The sequence below is a fragment of the Maylandia zebra genome, linkage group LG12 (assembly GCF_041146795.1).
Source record: "Maylandia zebra isolate NMK-2024a linkage group LG12, Mzebra_GT3a, whole genome shotgun sequence".
Lineage (NCBI taxonomy): Eukaryota > Metazoa > Chordata > Actinopteri > Cichliformes > Cichlidae > Maylandia > Maylandia zebra.
In genome coordinates, this window is record NC_135178.1 from 8,881,850 (window position 1) to 8,903,633 (window position 21,784).

Below are 21,784 nucleotides of genomic sequence, written 5' to 3' on the forward strand. Positions count from 1 at the left end.
CAGTATAAAACCTTGTGCCACCTACCTTTACAGAATATTCAATACATTTATATATTTTCTAAGACACTCTTAGTATCCGGAACATGGCTCCTAGAGCCTCTGGTGATCTGGGTTTTCCTCTACAGTGCCCCCACAGAAAATCCGATTTTTCATAAGTGGTTAAGAACATGATAAATAGATGGATTTCGCTGTCTCTGGTGATCTACTGATATAGATCTGATATCAGAGTTAAATTTGAATGATTTTAAATGAATACTATTGGATTTTTTCCTCTTAAAATGAACCTCACATTCAAATCTACCTTAAGATAAGATTTTAGATAAGATAAGACATAATGGTCATTTAAAGTAGCATGATCACTTGTTACAAAAGCTTAATAATTCCTGTCATCTGAGAGCATTTTAGCTTCATAAACTCATTACCATTAGTGCTGTTCTTTGAGACCTGATTGTGATTACTGGCCATGTGCACTGCCCAAATCTTCTATTTATTGCGCATAGACTAAAAGTTGTAAAAGACATTTCATATCATGCAAAGAACAAATAGTGCTGCAAAACTTTTAGAAAATGACAACTGCAGCCTTTTTCTTTAAAATTATACGATTATTGCAGGGAGAGGTGTGATGACACATGGGAACTATCGGGAAAGAAGTTTAAAAAAGTTTGGATTGCTCTGTAGTTCTTCTGAGATTGGCAGGTGTTCATGTCTTCAGTTTCTCATCCATCTGTGTTCATTTTCGTGTACTTGTCCTGCTTTTTCCCTTTTACATTACAAATTTCCATTCAGTAAAAGACATTTCTTCATAGCAGAGTTTTGTTTTGAGTAATCAGTAACACAGATAACAAATGAGAGTCATTTATAATCACATTTAATAAGTCAGAATCAAAATTGTGTTTTAAAAAATATCAAAACTGCTAACAAAATTGTTTAGCTGGCAGATAAATAATTGGAGATCTTTCAGTCTTACCAAAAATAAACAAAATCTAAGCAACACTTGGGGGGGGCATTAAGGTGGAAATGATGCAGAGCCAGTATGTGTACACAATGAGGAACAACAAACCGTCAAAACAAAAGACATGACCCTTTACCAGTTTATATATATATGTATAAATCAGCTGAATTGTGTATCAGATCCAGTGATTACTGCTTGTTGGGGTCTGGGTTGTAGGTATATCAGTCTTAGCAGAGATTACCTCTTTTTTCTTGTTATCCCATCTAGCTCTTTGATGGCTTTGCCATCTCCATATCTTGACTGTGTCCTAGGTCTGCTCCCAGGTTTTCTCCCATCACACAGAGGAGGCATCCTGGTTAGATGTCCAAACCAAGCTAAGTTCTGCTGCTGATATCTGGGATCTCATCCTTTTGGCGACTACCCAAAGTCAGAAGCATAAGTAGGAACACAGACCTGTATTATTGCTTGGGGCACTTCACACTTTTCTGGGTAAGAACCATGGCCTCATACTTGAATGTGCTAATTCTCATTGTACCAATTTTACAGTGGACAACAAACCGCCCCAGCCCACAGAGAGTGGAGGTCATCACTCAGTGAAGCAAACAGAGCAATGTCAAAGCACAGATAAGGTACTGAAACCTCCTTATCCAGTACTCTCTTTATCATTTTAAAGGAGAAACTCCTTCCATAAGAATTCTGAACAGAATTGGTGACAAAGGGCAGCCCTGGTAAGGAAGGACAATGAGAAACAAGCTCTGATTATGGTTGTACAGAGACAAAAAAGCATGCAACAGTTCAAACTGCATTTCTCCTCCTGAATGTGAGGTTCAACTAAAGTATTGTTCTGTCCACTATTGGTATACATTTTCCCAGGGAGTCAGAAGAGTGTGACCCCCCTGACAGTACCCTCTTAATAAAAAGGGGTACCACCATAATAGTTTGCCATTCCAGGGACACTGTCCCTGAATTCCACATGATGTTGTATAATTGTCTACCAGGGCAGTCCTACAACATTCAGAGCATACTTTTATTTATTCACTCCACATAAAATGTAATAAATACATCATATAATACAAAAACCAACTAGTCACAGTTCAACTTTTAACTATTTAAATTTTCAGCTTTTTCCTTTTAAACAAATTTTAAGTGAAACAACAGAAAACACTGCAAACCACAACACAATTAAATATAAATTAAAATATGAAAACAAAAAGAACATGCATATTCTCTGTCATATGGACCTGCATGATTAAACTTTCTGAATCCTTTATCATCTGCAACTGAAAATAGTTGTGGATGACTACTATACCTTTCTAATGTGACGTTGTTGTCCCTGGCTCTCTTTCTCTGTCTCTCCCTCCCGCTCTGTTCCTGTGCTACTGCTAGTGTAACTACCGCCCCTCCCCCCTCTTCCCAGCGCAAGCACAAGGCTCGCATGCGGAGTGAAGCAGAAAAAAGTGCGAGAGTACGGAGCCCCTCTGATGACATGGTCCAAAGATTAAATAAATTGTGGCCACAAAATACTACTTTGTGCCATCAAAATAGTATAACGTGCCCACGAAATACTTATTTGTGGCCATGAAATACTATTTCGAGGGCACGAAATGGGAATAACGTCGCAACGAATTACGCATTTGTGGCAACGAAACAGAGAACGTGCGCACATCATATTGATACAATTCCTGGACAGCTGCGTAGAGACATAAGCATAAGAGTAGGCTAAACCATAGAGACAGTATGATTGAGTTTTATTTTAGGCTGGGAATGAGCAACAAATGCATTTTGAAAAGCCTGGCAATGCAAGGAACCATTATTACGGAGAAACATTTAAACAGGATATTGAGAGCCTACTGCTCTACAGACGTCAGTAGGACCTGGACGCCAGGATAGATTTTATTGTCAAGTGTTTCGTGCCCACAAATTAACATTTCGTGTGCACGTTATACCTATTTCGTGCCCTTGAAATAGTATTTCGTGGGCACAAATAAGTATTTTATGGGCACGTTATACCCATTTTTGTGCCCACGAAGTAGTATTTTGTGGCCACAATTTATTTATTTTTTGGACCATGTCATCAGAGGGGCTCCGTACGAGAGAGAGGGTGAGAGAAAGAAAAAAATCCCCCACGGCTCGCGATAAGGAGTCGGCTCACGTCGCTCACGTCAAAGATCCGGCTCTAAGAGCCGTTTCATTCGCGACCGACACATCACTACAGCCCACAGAGAGCTTTTGAAGTAACAGTAATGGGTAAGCTATCCACCAATCCCCAGACTCTGCTTTCTTTACAGAGGTTGAGAAGAACCTCAAATTATTTCTTCCACTGCCTGACAAAATCCTCATTTGAGGTAAGCACCCCATCCCTATTTTAAACAGAGTGGGCAGGAAACTGCTTACTAATCCTGAGTCAACTGGGGGTTTGCCAGAATCACTTTGAGGCCAATTGAACATCTTGTTCCAAGTGAATTTCTGTTTCAGCCACTTTCCACTTGGGCTAACGTACCTGTTAAAGCTTGATAATTCTTCAGTTTGATGGCTCACTTTATATCTGGTGTTCACCATGTGGTTTGGGGCTTGGCATCAACCAACATACGAGGCAGCAGGTTTCGGCAGTGGAGGTGTGGAATATGGTTAAACATAGACTTAAGCCTCCCTTAACCATGGAAGGCCCTAATATTACTGGCTCTGGCAAGGGTTCCATGAATCCATCATCACAGATGTCTTTTGAATTGCACTTAGTATGGGTCCTCATCAAGGACCAATATATTACTGTATGTGTGGTTTTAGTTAAATTGCTTTGGTAATGAAGATGCATGTCACAGTTCTGAGTATACTCCTTTGTTCAGAGAAAATGGGTTTAGGTGGGTTTTATCCTCCCCTATGCTCCCCTAGTCAGAATTTTTCAAAGTAACAACCACATGTGGTTTATTGGAGGAACAATTTATGAAATTCACCTTAGATTGTTGGCTTTAGAAGCAGTAAAGTCATTATTGAGCAACAACTGAATTTAAACAGCCCCTGATGATGGATTCAGTCGCAAAGCTCTCTTTTCATGCTTCAGCTAAAACTCTGTTGCTGTCAGTGTGCTTTGTATGTGGGGTACAAATAGAAAAAACATGCCACAATTTTATTTGCAGAATAGTTTACGGTACTTTTTAAAAATCTAGTAAGAGGTAAATTTAAAAAATTTATATTATGCAGATTTATTGTTTTGTGAGCAATGATGACACCAATTAATGCTAAATGGTTTGAATAACCGTAAAACCAGGAATCTAGTCAAAACCGGTTACAAACTTATTACAGATTCATTTCAGTATGTGATTCTTGTTAAAAGCAGTGAGTAACAAGAGTCAATACTCTTCAATAATCAATCATCTGAGAAATTTTAACATCAGGTCTATAACACCGACCTAGCTGCTTGCATTGCAGGACAACTTCTAAATACTTTCTGTGGCTGTTTCTGACAGGTCTTCATGGTTTTTAATGACTAATCATAAATCTTCATTTTTTTCACCACATGTTTTTACAACCTGGGGCTGGTCACCGCTGATTGATAGTCACTAAAGTGCTCCCAAAAGAGAACAGCCATGTTGACGCTGGCACTACGTCTTATCCATAGACTTGTAATTGCTCACATCTTCACCCAAGTCCACAGGCAAAGAGGATAAGCCTCTCTGAGAGGTTTCTTAAGAGGAAGACTTTTAACTGCTTGCTGAAAGCTATGATTTAACATTAGAGTGAATCTAAAATCCAGCACAACTGCAAGTATAAGTATATATATATTGCCTTTATTTCTAATGTAACCAAAACCTAATTTGATTTAAATCTACACATGTCAAACTCTGGAAACATACTTACCAATCAGTCCAGTGCAAATAGCTCTTCATGTTTCTCAGTGAGGATTAAGAATCATTCATGGCAGGAGTCATTTAAGGGATCAGATCCAGGACTGTGAGAATATAGTTACTGGAACAGCAAACCTACAGTGACATCATCCTCTTAAAACTAATGGCTATTATTCAAAAAAATATGGCCGCTGGCCACGTATGTAGTCTCCCTCTCTCTCTCTCAAACACTCATGCACACAACCCCACACACGCACACACACGCACGCACACCTCCCCCAGCTCCCTTGTCGACCTGCGTGAAACAGAAAACAATTGTTTCTCTGTTCTATTTTCTTTGCAGGTTGTCCACTTTTCTGCCAGGATTTCAGTGACTGTTATAGTTATATCACATGCCGCAAGCGCAGCTAGCGGGAGGCAAACAGCCTGAGGTGTAACCAGAAGATTGATGTGAATAGTCTGCCAATTTGACTGCAGTCCCAGAATTCCAGAGGAACCAGGTCTGCAGTGCTGTGTGCAGACTCATCCCTCCTGAATCCTGCATACAAGCCAAAGACATTAGAGGTTATAGCTCTGTAGCTCAGGGTCAACAAGGGAGCCAAAACACCACTTCTGCATTTAAATAACTGGAAATTTATACACTCTCACACACTGAAGTTCTAGAAAAAAGGCTAATGTTGTCTTTTAAATTGTAAAACTTCAGTCCAAACTGTGTTAAAGAGGATATATTTCTTATTTGTAGCTATAGGAAATCATTTTAATGTTACATCTAAAAATGATTTGTATTCCTGTTCTAGCTTTATGACACCGCACATAATGGCTGCGTGAAATGCCAAAACAAAATCGTCCAAAATGTTCCTTTTAAATTGCTGGCTACTGACTGTGGATCATAAAACAGAGTATATAGCTATACCTTTAAATACAAAGGATGGTTTTATAGCAGGTGGGGGGAAGTGGCAGCAGCTTTGAAGGCACAAACATGGATTACGAACAGAGAAGGGCCTCACTTTTTAAAACCTCCAGGCTCAGGGATCCATAAAATGAAACATTTGGACATGGTGAAAGAAAAAAAAAAAAAACATGTTACGATAGCTTATTTGCTGCCAAATATTTAAGCTATAAGTCTTAATAGCACTTTATTGTTTCCTCCTGTTAATGTGAGGATGTGGAGTTGAATCTTAAACAGACAGTGGTGCCCAAGAGTTCTCCAGATGTTTCTTTAAATCACAGAGGAGAGGAAGACTGGAGCCTCTTCTGCTACGCGGTTGTTCGAAATAACATCCATCTTGACCTCTGTCTCAGGTGAAGCATATTTTTGGGTGCGCAAACTTTAAACTATACACAACTGTATAGAAAATGTCTCAGTACAACACAGTTTTCAGTTTTTGCCCAACTTAAAATGATTTTTCTATAGTTGGAAATCACACAAAATGTTTTCCCAATGTGCAGTGGAAATTAAAAGCAAACTATTTACACAACAAGAATATAGCCCCCCACCCCACCCTCCACCCAACTGGTGAAGGCACATGGTTCTTTTTCTTGTTAAAGAGGAGTTCTTCCTTCCCACGGTTGCCAAATGCTTGATCATAAAGGATCATCTGATACCTGGGGTTCTGCTGTTGTGAAAGAACGTTATATAATTAAGCCCAAACCAAATTTGCCAAGGTATTTCACAAGATCTGATGCACACAGTGTCTAACCCTAAGCTCTCAATCCAGCTGTCAACTTGGTGACTGAAATCAAGTGTGCGGTATTAATACTGGAGGGATAAATAAATACAGTGCCTGACTGTGACGTGGAACAAATCAAAATAATACTTCATCAGCTTTGTCAATTTGAGGTTTTCAGTAAAAGGATGAATCCAACAGGATATTTTTTGCAGATCATCTCTTAATAGGACAAAGCTGCATTTTGGCCCCTAGTTTTCTGGCGCTCTTTTGAAGGCAGCTGAAGTGATGATTAGAAAGCAAAGTCAACATCTGAGATATATTTTCCACTACCAAAGCCATTGCTGAAACCAGATGGGCAAGACACTGGTCTGTTTGATACCGCCTTGTTTTTAACAAGCGTTTTTATTAACAGAATGGTTTCATGTTTTGCAGTTTATACATGTTGTACTGACACGATGAATTTCAATTCTGAAAAGCATTTATATTAAAATATTTATCAATGGGCTGCTGAGATCTACTGCTTATCTTGGGGGCAGCTTCTGTGACTCTTGCATTAGAAAGTCATAGCTGTTCAACTACAGACACTTGATTAGACAGTGCTGCCCTTTGGTTAAGAAAGCATTACAGTTCACCATCAACATGAGCTTTTAATGATGCATAACTCGGGACTGGCATTTACACTCAACATACCAACGCACCAACAGCCCATGAAACCACAATAAACCTGGATTCAAAGCCACCCAGACAAGAGTTTAACATCACTGGAGAAGTGGTGGGAGTAAAAACATGCATGCGTCAGAGATCCTCTGGCATGGAGATCTGGCAACGCGATGCTTTATCTTTCCATAAAGCATGCAAATGTTAGATTGACACGGCCCTGTTTGACATGTCAAGGCAGAAGCCAGTTGTTCTGGCAGTGTCACACATCGTGTACAAAGAGCAAAATAACATCTTACATAAAGATATGAGACTGTTGTGTATCTGAAAGAAAGTTTTAAAAACAACAAGTGTTTACATGTAGTAAAGATGTAGCTTTGAGAAAGTAATTTTTTTCCCAATATTTTAGATTTTCACTCAGACTTTGGTTATATTTATTTACACTTCACTTAGTGGTATGACTGACAGTGTTCTATTTGGTATTATATAAAAGCATTTTGCAATGTATGAAGCTGTCACTGGGGACAAAAACAAGACTGTCTACTTTGCCCCAGCAGGTTCGTTACTCATCAGTTACTGTATCATAATTGGATTACCTAAATAACTGAAACTAGAAGGCTGTAACACAGTAATTTTACACATACGTTCCATGCAAGAGGTGCTTTAAGCAAGAATTACAACATCTTTGAGTCCGTGAAATTTCATTCGATAGCAAATACGGCTCTGCTGTCTCCACTGCCAGTCTTTCATATGCTCTCTTTTTTTTTACGATTGTAACTCACTTAACAAATTCACTATAGACGCTGTGCATGATGTCATGTGCACATTGCTTGTGAGTTGGCTGACATGTTAGATATAATACAGCTTCTGGTCATTTTGAAAAAAAAAAACTGTATTTCCCAACTGGCTGCTGGTTGTTGCTAGGTGAAATAGTTACAAAAAAGGTGCTTCATCTTAGCCCTTTTTGTGATTGCTTTTGTCACTAGCAGATTGCCTTAGTCACCTCTAGTTTGCATGATAGACAGCAACTTTTCTGTAAGAAGAAAGAAAATCTATCTGAAAATACAAAAAGGTTACCTGTTAATTTCACTTAATAACTACTTAGCCAACTTGGCTGGGGTGGCAATGCGATTTAAATAATCTGTTTCTTGAGAGACTCAAATTTTAAACAAATTTAACCTAAATCTTTCACTGGATGATAACACTGGAGGAATGTCAGTATTCATATTTTAGTAACAACGTGAAACCAAGAATTTCAATTTTAAAGATATTTTACTGAACCAAGTTTTGGTCCAACCACCAGAAAGAAAATGAATGACAAAAAACAATCAAGAAAATAATCTCGGCAACACATTTAGTTTTTTTTTTTTTTTTTTATACATTTATGTAAAATTTGTATGTACATGTAATAGGCAACAATGTACTGCTGACATTCCAATTTGCAATAATAGAGTGCTGAAAATGAAACATGAGCAGAACAAACGAGAAAAACAGAATTGCCAATACTTGCTCTTTGATAAGTTTTGCAAAACTGTACGACTACAAGGCGTATTCCATGACCAAAGAATAATGAATACTGCAGACTAAACGTATACCAACATAAAAAGAAATATTTAAAAAAGGCAAAATCAAGTAATCTGCCACCCAGGCTTACAAATTACTCTGTGATTGGTGTTAATGCTTCTCTTATGGATTTCAAACAACAATGTTTAATGATGAAATGAATGAGCTTCAGAGAAATGTTCATAACTGCTGATAGTGCAGTCTTCAGTTAGACAGAATAATCATGGCAGCATATTCAGACTTCTGTCAATAAGTTATTCTACAACAAACCTTTATTGGCTTTTAAAGTTTAAAATACACTAATTTTAAGAGTTTCTTTATGATCAGAAAGAGCCATTTTATAAAAGGCTGTTGGATGTATTTATAACAGTTAGCCAGCAGATTGTTAGCCTACATTAATACAAAGCCTTAAAGTAAAAGGGAACAGCTAGCTTGACTCTACCCCTGTTTAAAATAATACATTTTATTTGTAATACACAGAAAACTCAATGTAAAATGACAGTTTATGCTTTCTTTTATTAAAAGGTTTAGACAGAGACAAGCTAGCAGTTTCCTTCTTGCTGAGCTAACACTTTTTCTTCTTCCTTTTTCAGAAAAAAAGGGTAAGCTAACAGTTTACTGGCTTTAGCTTCAAATTTACACACACAAAAACACATTCTTGGAAAGTGGTGTTAGACATCTCCTCTAATTGCTAGCAAAAAAAAAAAGAAGTATGTATATTTTCCCAAAATGCAAAACAAATCCACAGACCTTTTGAGAAAGCATGTGAATGAAGTATCTATATACTGGAAATGATTTCAGCAAGGTAGGGCTTTTACTACAATGTCCTTTTAAGTTGAAGCAGGGAAAAAAAGAAAACCCAACCCTGTCGTCACATCTTCAACATAACACGACAGACAGTCCACAGTATCGGCTATCTGCAAATGTACAAAGACATAAAGATATATTAAGAGAACAACAGAAAGTTTGTGAATGCTTGTGCAAGTTCATATGTATGATGAGATGCAACCAGTGATGAAGGGGTAGGTCACATTATTTGAAAACATTCTCAAATACGGGACATTTGTAGGTCTTCATTTTCTTGATGGCATTTTTGAACTCTCTGCTGGACTTGTTCCACTTGTGGATGCCTGTGAGGAGGTACTGCTTATCAACCTTGCGGCCCATGATTAGATACTGGTTTCCCAAGTTGTCCAGCTGCTGGCAGGGGCAGTCAGCACCATTCTTCAAGTACAACACTAACTTCTTTGTGTCCTTCTTCTTCAGGTTTCCCAGTTTCAACATCTTCTTTTTCTTCTGCAGGATCACCTTACGGTCCGTGTTTTCTCGCTTTACCTCCTTGATCTTGGCCTTGAAAGCTGTGGGCGGAGGAACAACAGAAAGATGAGTTTACTCTAAAATGTGAATGTCATTTTGAACTCAACGTGTTGTACAGTGCTGCGTCTGACAGCTCCTGGTAGTGTAGTGCACTAGTAAAATTAATCATCATGAAGGATATTAGGCAGGTCAGTCTCCCGTGATCAGATATAAGGAAGCATGCCACTATGGTTCCCCATCCTTTACAGATGATTCTTAATCATTTTTACCTCATATACACAACTAATTTTTCCAAATGAGAACCATTAAAATTCAAGGAATCAAACCCATAAAAAAATATATCATTGTACTCTTTACAGTACAATGATAGAATGAGTGTAATATTAAACTTTAAGAGAATGTTTTTGGTGCTTTAAACTTGCATTTTCAATTTGCAAAACATGACTTCCTGTTGTATAGAAGTATATGGGAAAATACTTTTTATTTGACATTAATTAAAAAACTCTTGTTGAATCAGTTATAGTCTCAATCGCTGCCATACTTAATACAATATGAAATACATTACCACACTCTTAACATTGCCAAAGTAGCAATGTTTATTTTAGTAGTAGCACTTATAACATACTTGCTAAGTAAAAGTGGTCTATGTACATCATGGGCCCATTATTCAAATCAACTATTGAACAGTGTGGCAGTAAGTCTAATAATGGGAATAATCAGTAAGAATGAGGTTAAAAAGTCGTGTGAAGCGCACGACTGCTAAAGCACAAAAATGTGTGTTTTATTTCAGAATGCATACACAATCAAAGTACATTCATAATCTTAATACTATTGGTGGCTCAGGTCAACAGTATTGCACAATAACATGGATTAATGACGAATAGCTAGCCAAGATACCGCCTTATACAATTTGCTGTTTACTCATGTTTGATTAAAAATTGGATCACCGTTTATTAATAATACATAAGTAATTTAATTAACATAGACTGAAACTCATTTTCCCACAAACAGTGCATTGTTGCAAATCCTGTTCATGCAAAAGAACTTATCCATGATCCTCTTAATTCTGGGGTTTAGCCTAATACTAATAAATAATGCGGTATGTTTTTTCAGTGACTTCTGATGTTCAAAGACCAAATCCAATTATGGACAAAGCCACTTAATTTTTCTGCTTTTCACGACATAACAAACAAACAAACAAAGCACAAATAAATTCTCAGGAATACTGCGCTGGGCTTCCAGCTTGTCAATAGTGAACCACATAGGGTTAGGGTTAGGCTATATTTTAGCCACATGGTGAACAACCAATGTTTCAGAAACTAAATGTTCCCTTAAAATCCAGCCTCTTACCTGCGCATCACAAACACATCACTAGTGACCTGGCGGATGTTACGAGGTTAAGGTGTAAATATAGACAAAGCATATATCTTTATCACAATTAGCAATGCAATATAATTTTTTTTCACCTTCATTTAAGTCCAAGTATGTTTTTCAGATTGACCAAAATACCCCTGATCTTTCACTAAACTCTATTTAACCTTCTAATCTCTAAGTTTCCTCTGAAACAGAGCACGAGTTGGACTTTGGTGGTCCAAATGTCCATTACCCCCCCCCCCCCCCCCCCCCCCACACACACACACACACACACACATTATGACCTGTCATATAGTATATCTAGGTGCATTATGTCTGACTTAACTGACATTTGTGTCAGGATAAATCACGATCAAGCTGGGAATAAAGCCTTGTGACCTTCAGTAGCGGAACAGCCTGACCAAGCATTTCCCCACTCCAGTAAGAAGAGAACAAACTTAGGCTTCAATCTAATTTTCTCCACGATTTTAAACACCAGATCACTTGCTTTTTTACAGAATTATAGTAGACAGAAAAACCTGTACTGGATCCTTGCTCTCCAGTTGCACTCGTATTGCTAATTGCTAATTAAAGTGTTGAAAAATAAATAAATAAAGAGCCTCCCCCTGTATTAACAGTGCACATGGTACGGATTAAGACTTATCCCCCGTCAAACAGTCTCTGTGAGGGGGCTTAGTGTTCAGAGAAGTCAAAATGCAGCGGTCATAATTAGTGTGTAATAAAAGAAAAGGTCTGGCCCACCACTGAAAGGACTTCATCTTGATAAATCCTCCAACCTCGATAATCCTTTAACGCCCTGAACTTTCTTTGCACCTCGCGTTGTTTGAGGGCTTAATCTCTTCAGCAGCAGAATACAATAAGACGTTCAAATGATCAAATAACTGACAACAGTGTTTCTTTTCTCATGGTCAGTGAAACTGCCCTTGTTTGTGTTTCTTCCTACATTAGTTTTTAAAATATTTTCAATTTTTAAAGTTACCAAACAAAAAAATAAATTCATCTTATACAGTGAGCAAAAGAAAGAAAAGAAAAGAGAAGATAGCCTTTCTGTGAGAAAGCATTTCTCAAATCTGCCCACTTAATTCTTATGTCATAACCTATAACATTAGCATATTAACTGTAAAACAGCTATGAATATGTTCACACTGACGTGACCGTGTTTTCAGAAGCCCTTCCTGGATCAGAAGATCAAACAATGCTCTTAGATGCATTTGGGCCTTACAGTTTTCCTGTGACAAGATATTTATTTGAGTAAGACTTTTGGGTAAAAGTCCACTGTCAATTAGTTGGATGTTAAGAGATTAAAGTTACTGTCACTAATTATTTTCCTACTCCAGTGTCAAGGTATTAACCCACCAGTTTTACAGTGTAAAAAAACCCCCAAAAGGTCAGAACTAGTACATATATGCAGCTTATAACAAGGGTTTTCATTTTTAGGAGTCAAAAATAGACGATTCTTTAAATAAAATGGGAACGTCTTCAGTGGAATCAAATATATGTGCATGCTGCACCTTTGTTACAGTACAAAAGTTAAAAGGAAGATATACTGTCAGCGATTTGGATGCTTTTACGCATGCCAGCACACTAAAATAAAATGACTTCTATTGTAAGATTTCTTTTTGTGATGTTGTCTCTGAAACCTGACTCGATTACCTCTGCTGGGTCAGATGTATTAATGGGATCCTTAAGTGCCCAACGTGTCATAAACCCAGCAGGAGGGCGAGCAGTGCTCCTCATTCACAATAATGGCAAGTGGTCCAAGCTAGACTGAACAGTCATCCAGCACAGGAATGCCCTGTTGTTTATCACATCAGCAAAGGGAGGGAGCAATTCGGAAAAGGACAAAGTGAACAGTTGGAAGCCGAGGAGATTTAATTGAAGGGCTTCTGGAGGTTTTGGGACAATGAGGTACCATAAAACCTTAAGCACGGAGAAAAATTGCAGTGGGAAGAAAAAGCTGATGTTGTGATGATGTTTGAAATCATTTACAGCTGAGTGCGGCAAATAGGACATGTGTGCATAAATACATGCCCAACAGCTATATTAATCATGAGGATTTCAGGGAAATAAGCGATATTTGTCCTCACCAGGGAAACCTGTTACTCGTTCTTCTAACTCTGATGCATTAGCTCAAAAACACACAACTTACAGCCATCCTTCCTCCTGTGAAAGAAAAACTCCACATCCAGGGGACACAAGTCAAAAGTTTCACCACAGAATTCTCCACTTTTATCAAACCACATGGAAAAATCAAACATGCTCAATTTAAATGCTGGGAAGCACTGCAGTGCAATGCATGATAGACACTATTTTTGGCATCTTTCATTTTGCAGCTTCAAGTAAATGAGATGGACAAAAATTCTAATTCACTGCTAGGTTGAGTTTTTTTTTTTTTTTTTTAATGAACACATGATTGGTCCACGCAGATTAACAAAGGCTTCAGTCTCTGGTTCATCCCTCAAGCCCCTCTATGGTTTTCCATCCCTGTGTTCCACTGAGAAAAGCAAAGAAATCCATCACATCTATTTTTGCAGTCTTCTCCAAACAAAACAGGCTTGGATTTAAGATGCTGCCTTGTTAAAGTTTACTGTCCAAATATTTTTTTTGGAACTCAAGAAAGATATCGGGATGACCTTGTGGGATAAAACACATAATGATTAAAGCGTGGGATATTTCCATCTGCACATTTTCCTTTTTGCTCAAGACAAGGCATTAACTCATGTTTAGCTTCTGCTGTTTAGCTGCTGTTGGATGTATTTATAGCATTTCTCTCCAGACCAAAACTGAATTCCGTCGGTCTGCTGAAAAAAAAAATTAACAAACAAATCTTTGGCAAGCTGCAGCGCTGTGTCGTGTCAGGCTACGCATTAGTCGTTTACCCGCCACAATCGAGCCATACTGAAGCAATAGAGAAGTTTGTTGCATTCCAGACTATGTCCCTCCCTCGCAGGGTCAACACAAGCAACAAGGTCTCATCCTCAGCCTGACACTAAATCTGTCTGTGTATCCTCATATGTCAGCTGGTTAGGTGACTTATGACAAGCAAGCAAAACAACATCTGTCTTCATCCAAGATGAAACAAGCCAATAATGCAGCCCGCTCCCTTGGCAAACCGGGACGCAGACTCAAAGGGGCAAGTCTCATCACCGCAGCATAAACACCGATGCAATTTGTTAAACAAATGTAACTTTAAACTTTTTCTTGAGAACTGGAAGAATGTGTGTTTTCAATGTGCGTCCAGTCTATGTTTGCTTAGCCTGGCACCTGGAATTCGTGCTGCCACAAGCTTTGGTGAATAAAAGATGAAAGTAGAACAACTTGCATCTTGTGTGCATCATGTGTGTATTATTTCTGAACGTTCTCATGTCTGCAGTTCAATCTGTGTTTGTGTTATTAATTGAACTCAAAGCTTTCAATTTCCTTTTTTTAAGTACATATGGTTTATACTGGATTCCTCATGTAAGACCTCCAAATTTCCACAATTAAAACAAGTGCCCTCATCAGCTTAAGATCGTCCTTCCTTCCTGTTTTTTTTTTAATGTTGTTTTCCATTCAAGTTGGACTGAGGATCCTCTAATGAAAAGAATGTGTGAAGCTGGCTGCAGCAGATTCTGAGCCATCTCTTAATATTTCCAAATAGGCTCTGACGTGTTCAAAACCCACTTCCAAATCCCCTTCAGAATATGTCTTTAGATTTGATAATGTTCCAAAAGAACATTTCTGGTACGACCTCAGAACATGACTGCAGAGCTGAAGAATGGCCTTTCAAAATGAACAACATCCTTCTAAAACTGATCTTCTGATCATCACCAAGCTTTTGATCTTACAACTACTCTTAAAGTAAAAAGTTGACATATTAACTGCAGAAAATAAGAAATTGTGTTGTCTTTCAGCAGGAAACATGTTTTACAAAGTTGAGAAAAGGTCAACGAAAGACTGGAAAAGTTGTGTAATGGCAAAGAACCCTCAAGGTGGAACATGAGACACTGACTTAACTGTCAATACTAGATTCAGTTGGCGTAAGAAAGAACATCCCAGAATGGGTTTCTTGAAATTCAGATGGGAAGACGGAGAGTACTTCTCCCTTAAAAGATTAGATTCATGGGAAAAATAGCTCCACAATTTAAAATTTTCTCAACCTAACATTGTGAAACATTTGGAGATTTCATATCTTTGGTATGCAATATGATTGAAAGATTAAAAGTATCTAGAAGAATCCCAATAAACAAGGCCAAAAATTGGCAGTTGAGCTATTCGTCAGCCATTCAGTTGAGAATAGCCGTGAATTTTAGATCCTCGAGAAGCAATGCATTTAAAACAGCAAGTTCTCTGGCAGAAATCACCACACAGGCTCATTTCTGAAAACCTTTGTAAGGAAACACAGTCCGTCACTGTGTCCATAAATGCAAGTTGAAACTAGCTAGTAATTCTCTGCATTCTGTTTTCACTCAGATCTTATTCTGACCAAAAACGGTGATACCAATCAGGCTTCTACTCACTTCATGTTTATGGAAAAAAACATAAAAAACCCATGCACTACTAGGAATGACATTTAAGGAGCGTCCCATTTTTGTTGGAAACAGGTTTGTATTTGGGAAATCACCTAACAACCTGAACTAAAAATTTTAAATCCATAAAGCTAACACTAAAGTAAACACGAGCATTTTTTTTTAACATCTGAATAAAATCCAATGCCTTGCATGTAGCAAATAATTACGTGTGTTAATTCTCATTTACCCAATAATTCTGTGTTGCAATTCTCCAACAATAACCCAGCAGGGTTTCCTGCATTGTATTAAGTTGTGGCCTGTGCACTGGAGTTTTACAACTACAGCAATTAAGCTTGCTAATGGTTCTTGTTAGCCTACCCTTCCAGTTGACCATTTGTAGATTTAAAATAACAGTTTGAGAAAAAGCTATAGATGAATAGAACGCTAAAATTCTATTAAAAAAAACAAAACAAACAAACAGACAAATGTTGGAGAGCAAGTTTTCAGAACACCTATCACTCTTGAATGCTAACCAGGATATTAGTTGTGCTTCTGAGTGGAAATTTCTTGTTGAAAGTGATACCACGTATTAAATAGAATATTTATTAGCCTATATTAGCTTAGATGTATGAACTATTTCACTCAAAGACCTTCCAGCTCAGTTAGATTTTATTACCATAGAACCAGTTCACTAGAACAGCTACCTCGGCTCTTTATATTACAAGATAACAGTTGCAGAATATTAACACAAGTCAAACACCCAATGTCAACACAATGAGAAACAAATTCTTATCTTTTTCCATGAAGAAATGGTATTAGCATTTAAGAATTGTTTTTGGAGATGGTTTATCATTAACTTTTTTTTCCATTTAGGATACGAAGAAGGTAATCTGTAACATCAGTCAGCCCAGACAACAGAACAAACATCCCAGTTTACAACTGCAAAGATCTGCCACTTAAAGACTTCAATGACCCCAATTCATTAGTCACAGAACATCATGGTCCACCAGACCAGACAGGGATAGTATATCTAACCAAGAGATAAAACGTCACATTAAATTGAACTGCCAAATATGACCAAGTACCGCCAGGACACAGTGTACTATGGGGGGAAAAATAAAAGTTGCACACTTTATAAAACTTTATGAACTTTGAAGATGGGAAATACAGTAAAGAGTTCTTTTGATTTTATGCAGTGCATCCAACTGTCTGTGTTTTGTGGGTGTTGGGACGCCGCTTACCAAACTCGCTGGCACACATGTGCTCAAGAATGGTGTCTGTTTTCATTTCGTTGTCACATGGAGGGCAGATGGGAGAGTAACCTGTGGATGAAAACACACACACAAAAAAAACAAAGAAACAATTGGACAAGAAATCGGTGCAAATAGAAGACAAAATGTCAAATGGAATTTATGTTGCCCGTTTGGTGACCAGGTCAGGAGTGCTCATATTCAACTTCAGTCAGTTATCCTGCAGACTTCTACGCATCTTAACATCTCTGAGGATGCACAGATCCTGTTTACTGTCAGTAGTCAGTCACCTACTCCCTTGGGTTTCGTACACTCTGATGACCTGATGTCAGTGAGGAATGCCTTAAGCTTTTATAGCCAGCTGTAACTAAGAGCCGCTCTTCTTTACTTTTTGCTACACTAAGGCAGTTTTCAAAATGCATCTGCTCAACACTCATCTATACACCTTTAAAAAAGTATTAGAAATATGGAAGGAATAAATGGTAAAGATATTCAATTCAACCTTAAAAGAATGTTCTGAGATTCCAGAGTTTAAAAAGGGTGTAGAGGTGTATAATAGCCAGCTCAAAGACAAAAATCCCAAAAGAGCCAAAAAGTGTTTTTGCCAAAAAGTAACTCAGTTGAGGCATATCTGCAAACTTTTTACTGACACAATTTTTCAATTCTTTTGAATACCACAAACGATCGTTTCATGCCAAACAGCTGAGCCGACCTTCCAAACAAACTTGGACCTGCATTGCGATCGCAGCGTCCTTGCAACATTAACCCCGACTACACTGCGGTGTCCCACTGTGGGCCTGGATCGATCAACCAAAGGGGAAGGTAACAGCACTCTACTCTCTTCCAGTTGTCCATTTACATGTGTTTAACGAATGCTTGTGAAAGCATCGCTCGGGTGTGAAGAGCTTGTGAAAACAGACAATGTTTACAGAGTCACTGGGTCCCTTTGCCTCTGAGCGCCTGGTTCATCTTTAAATCACTTATCACGGGTCCCTATGCTGCAGTATTCAAGCACTGTTAGCTGGCCTCTATTAACAATCATTAACAGCTGAGGAGATTAGCTTGCCTCTGTTAATGTTTATCACCCTGAAGATCAGATACTGAGAGACTCTCCAGAAAACAAAACTCTGAGTAGCCGAGCTTCAGCCGACCTGTGGGAACAGGCTGGCTTTATTTAACCCCAGTGCTGACAAATGATAACAGGTGAAGTCTGGAGAGCATGGAGCTCTGTGTGGTCCCTTCGTCTTACCTTGAAAAAGGAGTCTTTTTCAGAAAAACAGGCCTCCATCCATACCACTATGTCAGTCAGCAACAACCCCCCCCGACAAAACACACACTCACAAACACGTCCCTTCTCCCCCAAAGATACAGTGAGCTCTGTGTTATCGCAGGAAGATCCACAGTCCCTCCATTTATGGCCAACATGTTCAGTAAGGGGCTTTAGATTGAAATATAAGTAGAGGCCCCACCCCTTTAACTTTATGGTTCAAGTGAATGAGGCAGTTGTAGTCCCTCCACCCCCACCCCTCGGCGTACACCTCACCTCGCCTGAGCAACCGATAGAGAACCTGGCACTGCAGCCTTGCTCTCAGCTTTATCATCCAGAGAGTTGTTATTTTCTGCGATTTTTATGGGCTTCTCTGGCATTTCTCAACTTGGCTTGCAGAGGTTAGTGCTGGAAGACAGTTTTGCTGGACTAATGCTATTGCCCTCTACAACCCCATTTGCTGATGCAGCGTCTTGGGGAATCTGCACCAAAGCACCCATTAGTGATAGATGATAGGGGTAAAAGAATGTCCTTGGGAGCTCTGTTTACAAACCGCCCTCCCGACGTCAACTTGGACGCCGATTTTCCAGATCTCCATCTTTTCATCAGATGCACAACATTTGCCAGAGCACAGGGCTTAAATATATTAAGGTATTCACATTTTTTTCCTCCAACCTTTTTATTCTTTGTTTTTTTGCTGCTTGACTTCCTCCCAGCATTGTCCTCCAGCTCAGCGAACACCTTGAAATAAATGACTAACATCTGTTTGAGCTTTTGCAATATTACAACATCACTCGTTGTCAATAGCAAGCAACTTCACCTGCACATTAAAGCCAGGGGATTATAGAGTGAAAGGAAAACGTAAACGTGATAGACTTTCTTTAAAAAACATGAGGGGTGGTGGGTGTTAAAACAGGATCAAATCCAGGTTTTCATGGCTGAATTTGCTCCCCCAAAAGGTCGCATTTGCTTTGTTTGTGCTCGGATTTGCATCTGCAAACACACTTTTCACCCCTGAAACAACAGTTGCATGCCCATTTAACTGCACGGGTGTCGTCTTTTACACGGTGGCAAAAGTGCTGGCTGTTTGTTTTCTAAGTGAGCAAGTTAGTCAGGGTTAGGTAGTTAATACTATATTAAGAAATTGGAACTGATTCAAAGAATGAATATTTATTCATCAAGCTACACTGCAAAATATCTCGTTTTCAACTTCTTCCTTATGAGACAACTTGAAGATTGTTTTCTTTCACTGGAATTTTAAGGGAATGCCTTTAAAATTTTTTAATATAAACCCCTCACCTGAACTCTTTATTTAAACATCCGTCCTCTTCCGCTTTTCCTTATCAGGGTTGCAGGGGTAATATATTATTTATACAGAATATATAAATATATATATAAAAAGTATAATTCTCTTAAAAGGTTTTCAACTTTATATTGAAGTTTGACTTCAAATTTCTACATTTAAATTTCACCTTGAGAAAGTTTGTTTATTTAACAAAAATAAATAAATAAATAAATAAATAAATAAATAAATAAAAATATACATCATATAGACAACATGTTAATAAACCTTTTAAATGGCAGGTTTATGCCCAGGAAATATTCAGCTATTAATTTGCATATTTCCTTGTCAAACATTTATTCACAAATATACAGTGTGTGTGTGTCTGTGTGTGTGTGTTTGACCTTTTGAAGTTGCTGTTAGGTGAGTTACCTGTGGGTTTTGTAACCTCCGTGGCGTTGGGTGTCGTCATGGCAATGCACACTTCACCTTGGGGAAACTTGTCACAGGTGAGCATCTCCGGCCAGGGGAAGCCGAAGGCCTCCATGATGGGGGCGCAGCCGTCCCTCACGGCCTCGCACATCCAGCGGCACGGGTAGATCGGCCGCTCCAGGCACACGGGAGCAAAGAGCGAGCACAGGAAGACCTGCGTGTCCGGGTGGCAGTTCTTGTGCACCAGAGGCACCCAGCTGCTGGCCTGCTGCTTCACCTCGGCCATGGTCTCGTGCTCCAGCAGGTTGGGCAGCATCATCCGGTTGTAGCCCACGTTGTGACAGAGCCGCAGGTCGTCCGGAATGTCCACGCACTGGGGCGACTTGCCGTAGACGGGCGTATTCCAGGGCAAGTACTCGTACTCTGACGCCCTGCACCCTGACAGGAGTGCCACCGTCACCAGCAGCCGGAACATCCTGCAGAAGCACTCACAAGTAGAGCTCATGATGTGTCTTTGCAGCCACTGAATGATTGCTAACCGGAGTGCCAGGCAACACTCAGTTCATGAAGAAACGCACAGCGACAGCGACGCAGGAGAAAGGCGCTCTGCAATAAGTCCACTATCTCCTCTGGCTGTAGTCCCGCTGCTGGGCTGCGTGCGGCTCCTGCGAGAGTTTGGGGAGGTAATGCGCTGAGACTGTGCGGTGCTCGGAAACAAGAGGGGGTTGTAAAGTGCGCTCTGACCAATCGGAGCGCGTCTGCGCCTTTTGGCACTCGGCTGTCAGTCAAAGCGCTTAATGACCGCGTGTGTAAAAACTCTCCGGGAGACTCCCCAGCGTTCCCTTTGCGCTTCATTTGTCGATATAAAGTAATAATAATAATAAATATATTTGGATATGTGCGCATAAACTGGGAATACTTTCAGACTGACTGGGGTGTAGGAATAAGCTCGATTAGAAGTTGCATAGCTTTAAAGTGTGACACTGGGTTTGTTTTATGCCTGTAACAAGAACGTGGTGCAGGGAACAACACGAGCCCCTCGCATCCCCGAATGTGAGGAAATCCTGATTTCATTCATATTAAATAAAGCAGCTCTATAAGCTTGTTGCCATCAGCTGTTACTGTACGGAGGCCTGAAACAGCCTAAACGCAGAAACAACTCCAAATGCATTTCCTTTCTTTTATTTTCATCTATTGTTATTTTCCTTTCATTTTTACACCTGTACATATTTACGTATTCATTGTTGTATTCTTTTTAACTCATTTATTCTTTTGGCAATTTATGTTCTTCCATATAATGGAGCACAAACCCAGATCATCTCCTAAAGCATATCCACTGTAATGCCTGCCTGATGCACACATTATTTGGTTCAGAAAATATGATAGACAAATAAAAAAAAATCGACTTTTATAACTTTATTGAAGAAACATGACAGTTTTGGGTGTCATCTTTGACTCAGCAAAAACTCAGCAAAAAACTCAGTAAAAAATAACATTATTATTATTATTACTTTATATCACTTTATTCTTACTTTATATCACTTTATTTCCTTGAAGGTTGAAGTTTCTTTGAGGATTTTGAATTTAAGAGTCTGAGCCAAGACTTAGTGAGTAATAATAATGATAATAATAACACTTATTTAGAGGTTTTCTTTTAATTCCACTGCTTCTAAAATGTCCTGCAGGGA

At 38.9% G+C, this 21,784-nt stretch overlaps 1 protein-coding gene across 1 annotated transcript; it reads right to left on the bottom strand.

Annotated features, from left to right (window-relative positions):
• Window positions 1–8,374: 8,374 nt before the first annotated feature.
• On the bottom strand, window positions 8,375–20,800 carry sfrp1a (secreted frizzled-related protein 1a). Its single transcript, XM_004565800.3, has 3 exons — window positions 20,097–20,800; window positions 17,107–17,187; window positions 8,375–10,042 (listed from the first exon to the last, which is right to left on the bottom strand). The coding sequence occupies exons 1-3, from the start codon at window positions 20,599–20,601 to the stop codon at window positions 9,717–9,719; spliced, it is 912 nt and encodes a 303-aa protein (XP_004565857.2). The 5' UTR covers window positions 20,602–20,800; the 3' UTR covers window positions 8,375–9,716.
• Window positions 20,801–21,784: the final 984 nt, after the last annotated feature.

Bases quoted from the DNA above. Each gene is read 5' to 3' on its own strand.
- sfrp1a (XM_004565800.3), bottom strand. From the start codon at position 20,601: ATGAGCTCTACTTGTGAGTGCTTCTGCAGGATGTTCCGGCTGCTGGTG. The intron at 17,188-20,096 runs GTAACTCACCTA...TTTCATCCACAG, and splicing joins GGAGGTTACAAAACCCACAG to GTTACTCTCCCATCTGCCCT. The intron at 10,043-17,106 runs GTAAGCGGCGTC...CTCCGCCCACAG, and splicing joins CATGTGTGCCAGCGAGTTTG to CTTTCAAGGCCAAGATCAAG.